Raw genomic sequence first — 15,766 nt, forward strand, 5'->3', positions numbered from 1 at the left:
TGAAAAAGCAAAAGTGTTCTGAGGCAAGTGCAAAGTAATCAGCAAGTAGCTAAATGTACCCCTGACTATGTGATGAGAGTCTGCAAACAAGGTCCATCTCAATCACTGATCATGAATGTTTGTGCAGGCTCTCAGCCTTTGCGATTTGGAGAGGTTGTCATCCATCCTGCATTGAATGTGTACTGCTGTGTCAAGAGCTGTGAGTGCATACTGGAGCACAGTTGAGGAAATATGCGGTAAGCTGAGCTGGAGCCAATACACCGTTGGAGCAAAGGCACAGCCTTGCTTGGTGTGTTTGCTAGCAAGAAAGACATCCAATGACCTATCACTTTACATCACACTGCGAAACAAACAACTGCCCATCTTTTAAGTGCAGCCATATTTGTACAGAACCATCCACAGACTTTCTAGGTTTACATTATTGAAGGCTTTATTCAAGTCAGTCAGATTTACCAGCAGTAGTTCTTAATCACTTCTTCCTGGATACAAGACTTGGACAACCTAGTAGCATTAGATAAAACAACGAGAAGCATTCCATCTGTGCTGCCTGAGATTTGTTTGCAATTTTGGACAGGACAAAGTTCTCAACACTGCGCTCAGCTTTACTGAGTCTGTCATGTAGTTTGCCTTAAGGATTCCGAGGTAACCAAAAACAGTATTAGCCAGCTGAGAGCACAGGATATCTCTCAAACACACACAAACTTGGACAGCTGGAGAAGCCTCTGTCATTGAGTGATTTCCATATTTGAGGATAATAGAGTCAGGTGCCTTCAGTACAAGTGAGCATTCACAAAGCCAATGCCTTTATTTAACCTTATAATATTGACTTTATGTGCAATCTTTACAGCTGTTTTTGCAATTTGAGATTTGGTCTAATGTCATGAGGCAACAGTAAACCTGTCTATTTTTCTCAAGTTCTGAGCAATCATTTATTGAAGTGACAGGAGGATCTATCATATTCAAAATAATCTGCATGTTAACACCCTTTTTACAAGCTGACTAATATTGTACTGAATTTTGTCACATTCTGCCTCATTCTTCCTTTTTGTTAACCTCCAAACTCCTTGTTTTCTTCAATTTGTTTGAAGTTATTCTTTTGATTGTTGAGTTCAAATCTCTAATGTGACCTGTGAAAAACAGCAATTCCTACACTGATCCTTATGGAATTGTCAATCTGAATACCTTTTATCATTACAGTCGGATTTCTGTCTTATTTTCAGCTTGCTATTTATTTAGTTGCCCATCCTCTGCTTTCACACGTTCGGACTTTAGTCACGATGTTTAATCACTTATTGGAAAAACACCATATCTGCCAATACAGTACTTCCCTTAATTGCCAGAAAATATCAGCCAGATCATGTGCTGAAGTCCTGAAGTGAGGTTTATAATTGTCACTTGCTGTCCTTAACATTTGAATGGTGCTAACAAAAGATTTTGCAATAGGGGAATTAATTTTACAGCTGTACATAGATATGGCTTATTGTGTTTTGGGAAAATTACCATATTGAGTGAAACAACTTTCCATCTAATTATCGTCAGTGACATAATCCTTTGCAAAACACTACTGCTTAGTTGATGTTTGTGAGCATTTAACAAATTTGAAAGCAAATTTGACTTCAAAGTAAGTATGGATTAAGGTTCAACTTACAAAAAAGGTATTTATCAATCCCAGAAATAAATCAGTATCCTGTGCTTTAGGTTGCAGAATCTTGTGCTGCAGCATTGAAAATTGCTGGAAGTCAAATTCTGATAGTGAGCTTTACCACATGCACACACCTGTTCCAGAAATATGGAAGAGTGGTCAATGAAATTTGAACGTACTGCTGTTTGTTACCAAAACATTCACCAAACCTGATTAAGTCGCTCATTTGAAAAATTTACATGTTGGGAACTGTAAAACCGTAGCACATTCTATTCCCATTTCCTACCCCTGCCTGTTTTGTTTAGCATTATATGCAGTTAACCTTATAAATAACTTCTTCACTTACTATTCTTTCTTTGTTAAACAATCTGTGATAGAAGAAAGTTTTACATTAAGGATTGACGTTTACAGGTTCATCTCTTGAAAACTGGAGAGATGACCGAATTTTATTAATCTCTTGTTTTCTGCGAATTAAATGGCAAGCAAAAAATGGGTTAGGTTTTGTTCTGAGCCTTTGCCTGGCTGTTGAGAATGAACTGAGCAATGAAAATTAGTTGGGCCTGAGCCTAGGATGGTTTCAAGTTACTGAGAACATTAAAAGTCTGTTAGAACTTTTGCAAAATTGGGTTGAACCTGAGAAGAAAATTGACCATGAAAGCTGTAACATGTGAGATTTGATGGTGTTGTTTTAATTTTGAAGAAATCAAGCATCTTAGAACCAGGTCTAAGGAATAACGATCCAAATATTTTGGGAGTATTGGGCAAACTGACTCTGAAATGGACTGCAAATTCAGGATCTAGTGCAAGAGCTGTTCAGTATGAGAACATTAAAGTTGTGACCTACCATTCGCCTCTCTCCACCAAGTTACTCTGGGAACCCTTCCCAGAGTCAGTAATTGCAAATTCATTTGAATGCTGCTAGAATCATCATAAAAGGCTAACCTTTGTTTAGCCACCACATTCAAGGCACAAGTCAGAAATGTGATAGAGTACTCCAACTTGCTTGATGAGTGCAGCTCCAACAAAAAGCTTGACACCATCCAAAAACAAACCTACCCACTTGATTGACAACCAATCCAATTTAAACATTCACACCCTCCATCAGTGATGCACAAGTGCAACAGTGTGTACCAGCTATAAGATGCGTTGTAGCAATTAACATAGACTCCTCCAATAGCAGGTTCCAAACTCAAAATCGGTATCACCTAGTAGGACAAGGGCAGCAATGCAAGAGGACACTGCCACCTCCAAGTTTTGTTTGATATGCTGAAAAGTAATATATCATTGTTCCTTTGCTGTCACCAAGACAAAAAAAACCTGAAACTTCCTTCTTAACAGCGCTTTGGGAGGGCTTGCCACACAGAGTTTGGAACAGTACAAGAAGACGGCTAATTGTAACTTCTCTAGAGTTGGGCAACAAATGCTCACCTAGCCAGTGAGGCGTGCATCACATGAGAAATTTTAGAATAAAAACACGAGGGACTATTAAAATATAAATCCTTGGACTGAAAACTTAGATTGTGTCCTTTTTATTGCCTAGTATAAACAAAGGATGAGAGATATTTCTTGCTCACAGTCTGACTGTTGTATTATGGTTGAAGGCCTGGAAGGTTGAATGCAAGTAGTGCATTCAGCAGCATTCAATGTCATGGACTCAAACAGGAGAACAGCTTATAAGCTCGGAAGAGTAAAAAATAACATTGATGTGTCTTCATAATTAGTGATTTTTGACAAGATTTGTAGCTCAGGTTGATGATAAGTATGTAAGTTAGCTCGCTGAGCTTGAAGGTTTGTTTTCAGATGTTTCGGTACTATACTAGGTAACTTCATCAGTGAGTGTCTCCATAAAGCACTGTCTTCATAGTCTTAATCATGAGGGTCTGAAACTTACGTTTTCTTTAGGTTATCAATTTCATTGGGTTTCATGGAGGCTATCTATCTATGAGGCCTTGTGATATCACCATGCGTTATCAAATTGAAATCATTAATTACCTACCCCAACCCATGGTACCCTTATCTCCCGATTCCAGCACCATTCTAGCACCTGCTGTTTCCAGAACAATTCGCCACTGCCAGCACATCCTGGATCTGGCTGGAATTTCTGGTACCAGCACAATCTTTAAAAGGTTATGGTCCATTCAAACAAACACTATTAGTCTGGAGTGGCCCTACATGGCTCCTGACATTTGCCCTGGACATCGCAGAGTTGGGCTTGTTGCAACACCACACCATTCCCTCCTCAATTCTGGATTAGTAGTGCTGGAAGAGCATAGCAGTTCAGGCAGCATCCAACGAGCGCTTTACCTGCACATCCACTAATATCATATATTGTATCCGTTGCTCCCGATGCGGTCTCCTCTACATTGGGGAGACTGGGCGCCTCCTAGCAGAGAGCTTTAGGGAACATCTCCGAGACACCCACACCAATCAACCACACCGCCCTGTGGCCCAACATTTCAACTCCCTCTCCCACTCTGCCGAGGACATGGAGGTTCTGGGCCTTCTTCACCGCCGTTCCCTCATCATCAGACGCCTCATTTTCTGCCTCGGAACACTTCAACCTCAGGGCATCAATGTGGACTTTAACAGCTTCCTCTTTTCCCCTTCCTCCACCTCATCCTAGTTTCAAACTTCCAGCTGAGCACTGTCCCCATGACTTGTCCAGACTTGTCTCACCTGCCTAGCTCTTTTTCCACCTATCCACTCCACCCTCTCCTCCCTGACCTATCACCTTCATCTCCTCCCCCACTTACCCATTGTACTCTATGCTACTCTCTCCCCACCCCCACCCTCCCCTAGCTTATCTCTCCATGCTTTCAGACTCTCTGCCTTTATTCCTGGTAAAGGGCTTTTGCCCGAAATGTCGATATCGCTGCTCGTTGGATGCTGCCTGAACTGCTGTGCTCTTCCAGCACTACTAATCCAGAATCTGGTTTCTAGCATCTGCAGCCATTGTTTTTATTCCCCCCTCAATATCAATTGTCCCGCTTTCCTCCTCATATGTCATTCACGTCCCTATAAGATCCTCCCCAATGTCCATCATGCTAATGTAGTCTGTATATCGTTGTTATCATGGCAAAAGCTACATCTTGTTAAAGGCAAGTGCCTCTTCTCATTAGACTACCAAATGGTTTTCCTTTATCGACCATGCAGGCACAATGTAAAACAATGGCATCAGTTTCAGTCATGAGCAGCAGCTTCCACACTGTGGTGATTGACTATCCATGTATGATAGGCAGCAGAGTAACTGTGATCACTGGCACAACACAAAATTTGGATATCTGAGGTACTTTACTCACCAAACTGCTCGAACCTAAACACAATTCCAATACCGTGACCAACTTCATGTTGTCTTAACAGGACAAAACACTGACTAAATGCAAGTTTAGAGAGTTGTCTATGTCAAATGGTCTTTATCATACAATTTTAAGTGGATGTCTGCTCTATCTCTCCATTTTAAAAACATGAATGCTTCCCAGGTTGCATATCCTGGTTTTATAGGACTCTCCGGGAAGCATTCAACTGTATGACAACAGTGCTGTTACCTGTTAGCACCATAATGTTGAGATCCCTTTACTTCTCCTGGGTTCATAATTATACACCAAGAATGTTTGATGAGGATATTTACAGAAAACGATGAAAAATAGGCAAGGGGCATGATCCAGCTCTTCTGTTCAATGTGAAACTATGTTGCCATTGGAAACTCTGTTATTTCTGCTTAGCCAATGTTTGATAAAGGAGCATGTAATGATGAAGTCTCACAATGGAGGTAAGACCCATCCTCATGAGTGGAGTCTTGGAACTAAGGTGGCTTATTTCATTTTTGAGATGTGTTCCTAACTAAATTTCTTGTGATCACCATCTAGAATAAAATGATTGTAGCTCACCACAACAGTAGCCATCAATGACGTTTATCCTGAAACATGATATTACTTCTCTTTTCAAAGCAAGCATCATTCACAGAAAAAGCCAGATATTCACAATCACACAATTGTTATGTTGCAGAAGACAGCTATTTGGTCCATGTCTACAGTGGTTCTCCAAATGAGCAATGCCTTATTGCGACCGTTCCTAACTCCCTATTCAGATACCAATCTAATTTCCTTTTGAACCTTTCAGTTGAACATGCTTCAGCTACACACTCAGGAAATTCCCAAGTTGTGGCCATTAGCTGAACGAAAAGGGCTTTCCTCATGTCATTTTTGCTTTTTTTCTTAAGAGACTAATTTAAATCTGTGACCTTACTCCCTATAGGAACAGTATCTCCACATCTGCTCAGTCTTGATCCCTCAGATTTTGAATAACTTTATTAAATCTTGCCTCAGCCTTCTCAAAGATATTAGTCCTGACTTCGCCCATTTATGTGACAAAACTTCGTCATCTTTGGTCTCAATCTTGTGAATTTTGTCTGTACTATCCAATGGTTTCACATTCTTCCTAAAGTTCAACAGCCAGACAGGACACAGAACTCCAGCTGAGGTTGAACTTGTGTCCTTTAATACACACCCTTATATTGTCTCTCCATGTTCATCCTATCAAAATTAATCGCTTCACATCTGCTCTTCCATTTGTTCCCTCACTTCCATGACCTTTCTATGTCCTTTTCAACTTCTACAGTATCCTCACAGTTGTCAGTGAGTCTAACTTTTCTGTCACTCACAGGTCTTTGTCATTAATATATATCAGGAAAAACTGGGTCCCAAAAGTGACCCTGGGAAACTCCACTTTAGATCTTCCTCCAGCCTAAAAAGCATTGCTTAACTCATTCTTTCTGGTTTCCTATCACACCACCAATTCTGTATTCATCTTGCTAATGTCCCTTTCATTCCATGAGCTCTAGGTTTGCTGTTATGGCTTTTTAGTGCCATTGTACCAAGCGCCTTTTGGAGTCATTTCACCACATCGACTATATTTCTCTCATTATTCTACTCTGTTACCACTTCAAAAAACTCCAAGTTAAATATGATTTTCTCTTAAAATAAAACGTATGCTGGCTTTATTATATAAGAATACTTGTCCATCTGCCGATTAATTTTGTCTGGAATCATTGTTTCTCGAAGTTTCACCAGCATCAAAGTTAAACTCTGGGTGTGTTGAATGAGAGAGATGTTAAATTGCTTGACATGTGTAGTGTTCCTTATTCCATTTGCAAAACAGTCCATCCTGTGCTTTCAATTTTTTGTTGACTTGGTACCATCTTGGAATGTTTTTAGTTTTGATTGATCTTTCTCGAAGAGTATGTGATTCATTGCTACCAGCTCTGAACAAAGAAATAATGCCATATGTTTAGAGTGAGGACTTCCTTTTTGTTGTGCATATTTTAACATTTTGAATTGATTTCCCATTTTTAATCCTTTTCTTTGTGAATATTTGAACCTCCTCCGAAGCTTAAGGAAAGCTATTAATGCCATTGACCATTACAGTTTGAAGCCTCTGGTTTTCTTGTGTAGAATTTAAATTAATTTCATAAGATGTATCAGAAACAGCAAACATGAGTTACAATTTTGCTTGAAAACAAAACTTTTGAAGCACAATTGAACTCTTTTTTAATATACAGTACAGATAAGCAAATTATTAGAAATTTCAAATATCTTCAGGTAGCTATGAATAAACAGTTTGCTGGCTGGACAGTTGACTCAAAGTCATTTTGGAGCAGACCTGAAAGATGGAAGCAATATGTTCTGAGTAGAAACATTTTATATATGCACAGCGCTGTGGCCCTGGAGATATAGTCAAAACAGAAATAGACGTACTTGAGATCACTGAGCAGTTTTAAATTGCCATTGAATTATTTCTTCTACTGGACTCATTTTGGACCGGATGACAGGAAGATATTTTATAAGCAAAATCCACCATCGGCAATTTTCTTTTCCTTTTTTGTTTTATAGGAAAAGGAAGGAGTGGAAGGAGTTTCAGTTGGTGCCATCCTTTCGGACTACCAGCGCGTCAGAGTGGAAAATGTGTAAGCCCATTGTCAATTTGTTAAATTATTTTACTGTTAAACCACATTTAATTCACTAGGTAACTGGTTTGAACTTATTCATGCTTGGTTTTACAAAACAATAGTCTGATCTGTACGTTGAGAAAGAACAATATATTACCTTTAGGAATTTGGTTATTGAAGCAGCCACTGGAATAAAATGATGAAAGCAGCAGCAAGCCGATTTTTAATTTTTACAGTCAAAGTGGCATAGACATTTCAAAAGCCAAATTCTGTTTGAAATCTTAAATAAACTGAGAAGATGGTAGAAATGGCAGAACTTTTTAACTTCATGGTAGGGTCCTGAGAGTATTGTCGAAAAAAAGAGACTTGGGGGGGTGCAGATTCACAGTTCCTTGAAAGCGGAGTCGCAGGCAGACAGGGTAGTGAAGAAAGTGTTTGATGCACTTGCCTTTATTGGGTACATAGAGTATTGGAGTTAGGATGTCATGGTGTGGCTGTACAGGACATTGGTAAGGCCACTTTTGGAATCGTGTTCAATCCTGGCCTCTCTGCTATAAGAAAGATATTATTAAACTTGAAAGCACACAGAAAAGATTTACAAGGATGCACATTGAGCTATAGAGAGTGGCTGAATAGGCTGAGGGTATTTCCCTTCGGGCGTCAGAGGTGAGAGTGATCTTCTAAACATTTATAAAATCATGAAGGGCGGGGATAGGGTTGCAGGAGTCCAAAACTAGAGGGCATAAGTTTAAGGTGAGAGGGAAAGATTTAAAATGGAACTAAGAGGCAACTTTTTCACACAGAGGGAGGTGCATATATAAAATGAGCTGTCAGAGGAAGTGGTGGAGGCTGGTACAATTGCAATATTTACAAGTTATCTGAACATGTACATGAGTAGGAAGGATTTAGAGGGATGTGGTCCAATGTTGGCAAGTGGGGCTAGATTTATTTAGGATCTGGACTGAAGGGTCTGTTTTCATGCTGTAGAACTGAATGATTCGATGACTCTAAATACTTAGCAGGTCTAGCAACAACTGTGTATGACGCTCACAACCTGAAACATTAATTCTGTTTCTCTCACCACAACCCACCTCTCCCGTGATTAAAAAATTGTGTCAAAAACTTGAATGTGAGCATTTATATTCCAAGTGCAGATGGGGCTAACAGTTAAAAGTAGAAACAAGATAAATTCTCTCTCTGTGATTTTTCTGAGCAGTCATGGACAGCTCTGAAATAATAGCACTTTGTCCTCTACTTTATCTGTGTCTATTCTTCAATTGAGATTAAAATGCTGACCAGGACTCTCACTTTGTGATGATGAAAATTCAAATCTGTACCGAAGCAGTGGGAACATGTGTAAAAGATTGCCTATACAATTGAATGTTCCATTGTCAATTGCATTGCCATTTCTTTATGCACATTGGGTTCGAGGCTTGCTATATTTATTGTACAATGAGACACATTATTCTTCTGTGCCATCCTGCTGTTGCTTTTTGATTCCATTTCAAAGAAAGCCCATTTTACTCTATGTCCTGTCAAATGCAGAAGTCACGTAAAACATTTTGGACCTGCTTTTAGATCGTCCAACAGCCATTACTATTGTCACCACCCAGTGCCCTCATCCTCCTATTGTTCATCTTGAACATTGCTTCCTTTTCTTAAAATCTGTGAAGATTTCAGTCCAATTGGTCTTCTGGTTTATGCTGCATTTAAATTTTGGCAAGAAATCAGTGCCTCCTTGTCCAGAGAGAGAACTGCTGCTTGCTGAGGTTTTTTAAAATTTCCATTGTGAGATGTGGACGTCGCCGGTCAGCATTTATTTCCCGTTCCTAGTTGCCCTTGAGCAGGTGGTGATGGGCTGCCTTCTTGAACCACTGTAGTCTCCATGTTGTGGGTTGACCTGCAATGCCATTAGAGAGGGATATCCAGGATTTTGACCCAGAGACAGTAATGGAATGGCAATATATTTCCAAGTCAGGATAGTGAATGGCTTGGAAGGGAACTTGAAGGTGGTGTTCCCATATGTCTGCTCCCCTTGTCTTTCTAGATGTAAGTATTCATAGGTTTGGAAGATGTTGTCTTCAGAATTTTTGGTGATATTCTGCAGTGTATCTTGTAGATTGTGCACAATGCTGCTACTGGGCATATAACTGTGCTTCAGTGTTTGTATATAGAACATAGAACAATACAGCACAGAACAGGCCCTTCGGCAACGTCGCAACGTTGTACGTAGCTTATGTCTTCGAAATTCATTTATTAAATATTTTGGACATACCATGATTTATTTATTGTTCTATTGCCTTATGTGACTCTGCACTTTTCCAAAAATATCTAACAAGTGTTATACATGTGGGACAGGGAGAGTCCAACTACTGTTCCATTCTATGGACTCTGATTGTGTGCCAGTTTTACACCAAACATGAGAGCAGTGAAATTGAGGCAATATTATTTGACTGATGGGAATTGCTTGTTGCAGTATATTGTCTTCCCATAATAGCATGCGTGTTGTAACTTATGTTTGTTATTTTAATTTGTGCAGTCTTGCTTGCTACACATTTATTGGTGTTCTTTTGTGTCAGAACAGCTTTTTATGTGTATCTTTATGTTTGTAATTCAGGCTTACCAGTGTCTTGCTTTGCTACTTCATGTAATTATAGAATGATTACAACATAAAATGCCCCTAGTCTCACTGCCCTGCCAAATAAGTGATTTATATCTTACTTTTGCTTTTTAAGCTTGTGTGTTTTTTCTCTTCCTTCCACATAGGTTCTCTATTATTCCCACACCTGCATTATCCTTTTCAACTCCTTCAACCACCAATGAAGGAGTAGCGTTCCGAACGTTAGTGCTTCCAATTAAACCTTTTGGACTATAACCTGGTGTTGTGTGACTTTTAACTTTGTACACCCCTGTCCAACACTGGCATCTCCAAATCATGACTGTTAGAAGTGAGATTGCCATTTTGAATGGTTTTTAAAATCCTTCAAGTGCTGATGCTCTGAAGCATTATTAAAAGGGGTGTTAACTACATGCAAATTCAACATCCACATGTGGTGATAAACTTTATCATTTTTTTTTATTCATTTTGAATAAACTGCAGATTTAGTACAGGAGTTATACTTAGCTTTATTTATTGGGTAGGAAGGGTTTTCATTTGTATACTGGTTAGAATTTGAATGGTAAACTGCATAAATAAACGAGTTGATACAAAGAATTGCAAAGGGATATAGGTAGTTCAAGTGAGTGAGCAAATATTTGGCAAAAGAACTGTGATGTTATAAGGTGTGAGGAAAGTCACTTTGCAGAAGAATAAAAAAATACTATTCAGATGTATAAGTGGCAGTCCAGAGAATGTCCACAAGATTGCTTCCTGGGATGAGTGCTTGAATTTATAAGGAAAGATGATTAGGTTGGACTTATACTAATTGGAATTTAGGAGAGTGGGTGTGGATCTTGTCAATGTATATATGATTTTGAGGAGGCTTTATAAGGTACTGCTGGAAGAATGTTTCTCCACATGGAGGGATCAGCTACAAAGGGTACACAGTTAAAAGTAAGGAACTCCTATTTAGTAAACAATGTCATCAATCTTAATTAATTACCAATACCACTGTTCCAATGTTTATGCCAGAGAAATTTTTACATTAAGCTGTAAAAAAGGATACCATAGATTAATACATCTGAGTACAGAACAATTTGGAGAGAGAAAGGAAAGGCACAATACTGGAAAATTACTCCTGAGCTCTATCCTTACCTCGTCTGACCTACATGTGCTGCCACACTCTGAGCAAAATGGTTGACTTTTACATGTTCTCACATGCTACTCAGTTTTATCAAACTGTGTAGTACACCACATGGGCTGCAGTGGTTCAAAAAGCAGTTCACAAACATCTTCCAAAGGGCAACCAGGGACTGGTAATAATGCTAGTCTAGCCAGCACTGCCCAAATGCCATGAAACAATAAATTTCAAAAGAAGTTAGAAATAATATGACCATATTTAAATAAGAAGGAACGAAATTGACTAATCAAAGAGGATAAGATGCATTGTCAGGGTGGTTATATCTCACATTTTAAAATAATCTAGGGAAGGGACACAATAATGCATGTTTAATAATTGTTTAGATAAATATGTAGTGCCAGAGATCTGATGGATAGCTCATATTCAAGGAGGGAAACAGAACATGTTTGGCGAGCCACAGGCCAATTAGCTTGACATTGATAGTTGTAAAAATAATTGAATTTTTGCTAAAGCATAAAACAGAAAACTTGAGCAGGTACACAAGAAAAGATTTACAAATGTAATGAGAAAGCTGAAAAGTTATATCTATTAGGAAAGGATGAACATCCTGTCTCTCCTTTCTCTTAATGGTTGAGGGTTGACAAAGGTCTTTTAAATTGTGCATTGTTTTAATAGAATGGGCACAGAGAAAATGTTTTCACTTCTGAAAAACGGATACATTTAAAGACTATCAGTACAGGTGGCTACCAAGAAATGCAGTTGGGAATTCAAAGGAACTTACTTGCAGAAGAAGTGAATTTAGTACAGATGTATTTAAGGGGAAATCGGATAGAGATATAGAGACTTGAGGGAGAGTTAGGTAAGGTATGTTGAGCTCCTGGACCAAATAATCTGTTTCTGTACATTTTATGTCACATTTCAGTGTAACATTTTAACTGGCTAATACTAGATGCATAAGTGAGGACCAGGGTGACTCTCATTCTAGTTTTCCTTCCTTTTGAAAGGAAGTTGCTTATACATGGTTATGTCCTCAAAATTGGAAATATTTCATGCAATAAATTTTGGAAGACAGACTAGCTCTTAACATTCTGTGACATCATATGAGCTGATTGTGTCCATTTCAATTATACAATCACATTCATTTGGAAGTTTTTCTATGTAAGACCATAACACCAAAGGACGTAGGAGCAGAAATTAGGCAATTCACCCTATCAAGTCTGCTCGCCATTCAATCATGAGTGATAAGTTTCTCAACCCCATTCTCCCAGGTTCTCCGCGTAACCCTCGATCCTGTTGATACTCAAGAACCTATCTTCATCTTAAATATACTCAACAACCTGGTCTCCACAGCCTCTGTGGCAATGAATTCCATAGATTCGCCACTCTCTGACTGAAGAAGTTTCTCCTTATAATCAAAAGCTAATTAATTAATTTGAATGTTGAAATGAATTCTTTATGAATTCAATTTTTCTTAAATCATAATCCCATGTATTTTTATGATTTTAGGATACAGTTCACAAGCTGAACCATTCATGTATTGTGAAAGTAATCAAGGTTCAAAGATTTAGCTGATATCATATCAGGAGTTTTAAAACATCTTCAGTTTATATACGTTTTTTTTCCCTTCACAGGTGCAGGCGGCTTAATCTTCAGCCTTTGGCTTACCTCTGGCGTCGAAACCAGGAAGATCTGCTGAGAGAGATGATATTGTCTAATGTTCAAGCCATGATAATCAAAGTCGCAGCTTTTGGTAGGTATCCAGACTGCATGGGAGCAGTCTATTAACACAACATAATCCCAGTTCTTTGTATAACCACAACCTGCAAATGAGCAGCTGTCAAATATCAGAGAAAAAGTTCAAATCATCAATCTTTTTTTTATAAAACTGTAAAGAGATCTGCCAGAGGCAAACACATTTGTGCACAAAACAATTTGGAGAGATAAGGAAAAAGCAGGATGTTGGAAAATGACTGCCAGAGGTAGGTAATTACTTTTAAATGCCTTTAATCAAACCTGTCAATATCCCATGTTATTAGACAGTTTAAGAAGCAGAAGGAGAAGAATTTTATTAGTCTGCATTCCTTTAAAAATAGTAAACAGAAAGTAGCTTGAAATCGATATGTCTGCTGCACAGATTAATGAGTCTTTAAAGAAAAATGTGATCATGTTGTATTTAATAAACCACATTGCGTTTTTTTCATGTTAGTTCGTATTTATTGAAAAGACTGCCTTTTTACACGTTGAAGTGAATAGCTTGTAGGCTGATTCATTTCTTAATTTGCTATCAGATTTTTTTTACATTCCCGTAAGAATGAAGATTGATGCTGATAGAAGGCATTTCCATAAAACCCAATTTCCTTTCAAAGTCTTGGCACATTTTTAGTCTCCAAATTCTTAGTACTGTTTTCTTTCCTCCAAGTTCATCTTATAATAATTTGCTAAGATAGTGCCAGTAACTCTACAACTGCAGTGAAAATCTATTATAAGCAATGCAGGGTATTTTATAGCACTTAACTGAATATTATTTCTTTAGCTTTCCTTGTTTCTGAATAGAGTGCTGTCTCCGCAGAAAAAAAAACCTTGTTTTGCTCTTGTGTTTGCTTCTGTCACAATATTCATATTATTGCTAATTCACCTCAAAGCAATGACCATATTGAATGAAGAAAACGTTGCATTACTGTGGTTACCACTTGTTGATCTGTATCATATGAAATAGTCTCGTCTATGCATTTAAAGGCAGAGCTATAATAAGACATTTTCCCTCTGCGACCCTGAGTCCTCACTTATGCCTGAGTTATCGTAAAGACTGGAACAGGCCATTCAAGCCCTGGAGCCTAATCTTCACAACTTACAGGCGATGGCTCATTCACTGCTTTATTTCATAAGTCCTGTTACTGAATTCCCTGTTGACTGTATTTCAAACCAGTAAAAAAAATGCCATTACACAGGAATCACCTGTAACTTAGTTGTTTATGTACAAGCTGAGAATTCCTCTTTGAGTGCCAAAGTTTTAATAGGAATTGTATCCTATCCTTTAAAGACACTTCATACTAAATTCATGAAGTTTTCAGGAGGTGCAGGAATGTACTATTCAAGAGGTCATCACACAACTTTTCGGCCTGAGAGAGGTAGAGGGCAGACATAATTTATGAATCGAACTTGTAGTGTTATGTTCGGTCAGACCTGAAAGCACTTTATTTCTGTACAAGGATATAACAACATCCCTGACTTTCATCCATTATACTGATTTCCCATCTGAATTAAAAACAACTTGTTAATGAAGAAAAAATCTATTGTTTGATTTACAAATCCATGGATACTTATCTACCTCCTTACTGATTTGCAATAAATGTTCCTTATTAAATTTTCTGTTTGATTTGTTTTGGCAGCATTTATATGATTTGCCCATTTGCAATGCAGAGTTGGCATTGACTTTTGTCAATTCTATCCTTTGTATTCAAAGCCCACTGTTGCAGTGAATAGCCAAGTCTGTTATTGTTCTTTTCCCTTGTCTGCTTGGTCCCTGTTTTACTAGTTGAAAGCGAGTTCTGGCCTTAGGTAATTTCTAGTGTCAATCTGAATCCTACCCCTCGAAGACACACCACTTCATCACACTAATCTGAGGTGCCACCAGTTCATCTCTCTCCTGAAGATTACATTGATAGTGTGCAGAGTTCCATTGTGGAAATGGTTGAGTTACTGCCGATTCTAAAACAGAACTTCTCATATCAAGTTTGAATCACAAGGGAAGTAAGATTAAAAAAAGGTTGCAAGACTGGACTTCATTTTATGGCCGTAATTGCGATTCAGGCGGTTGTGGAAATCTATGATTGCCTTCTCAAGCTGTCAATCAACTGCTCTTCATGTTATCTAGACTTCAAACTTATTTAACTGCTTTATAATTCATTCATTAGATATATACATATACATCATATAGTGGAGTCTTGATTGTAGCTTGCACTGCAAATACCCTGAACATAAGATTGGAGCAGTTTTTTTTGTAATCTCCTTTATTTGTTTTGGTGCAAAGTTTCATTTTGAAGTAAAACTTTGCAGAGCAGAAATGTAATCAGTGTAAAGTGAGCTGGCAGAAATGACATTGGTGGTGACCTGAATCATCCCCTTGGCTAGACAAACCTGTTGTCTATGACTAGCTCATATTGTAAAAAACCAGACCGAGTTGGTCACAGACAAAGATTCCTTTGTTGAATAGACACTTCGAGCCCAAATAGTTCCAGATAGTAATTAAATAGAAAATTACTACTGGTTTTTTTTTGGCTTTAGGCACAGTTAGATATTATCTGATTTGGTTTCTCACCTGTCTGGAGTAGCAGTAATTGTGCAAAAGCAAACTTGGATCTTTTGAGCTCAGCTGTAATTACACATTGGCAGAGTAATTTGATTTTCTTCAAGCAGATTCAGCACCTGAAGATATTTGTT

At 38.3% G+C, this 15,766-nt stretch overlaps 1 protein-coding gene across 3 annotated transcripts in view; it reads left to right on the forward strand.

Moving 5' to 3' along the window:
• The window catches only part of dph6 (diphthamine biosynthesis 6), a 294,336-nt gene that overhangs the window by 82,284 nt on the left and 196,286 nt on the right, over nt 1–15,766 (forward strand). For all 3 annotated transcript variants that reach the window (XM_060828371.1, XM_060828372.1, XM_060828373.1), the window contains exons 4-5: nt 7,531–7,604; nt 12,958–13,076. In XM_060828371.1, the coding sequence (XP_060684354.1) occupies nt 7,531–7,604; nt 12,958–13,076 (193 nt within the window). The remainder of the gene's footprint in view (nt 1–7,530; nt 7,605–12,957; nt 13,077–15,766) is intronic.

Source organism: Hemiscyllium ocellatum, chromosome 8 (assembly GCF_020745735.1).
Source record: "Hemiscyllium ocellatum isolate sHemOce1 chromosome 8, sHemOce1.pat.X.cur, whole genome shotgun sequence".
In the NCBI taxonomy this organism is placed as follows: domain Eukaryota; kingdom Metazoa; phylum Chordata; class Chondrichthyes; order Orectolobiformes; family Hemiscylliidae; genus Hemiscyllium; species Hemiscyllium ocellatum.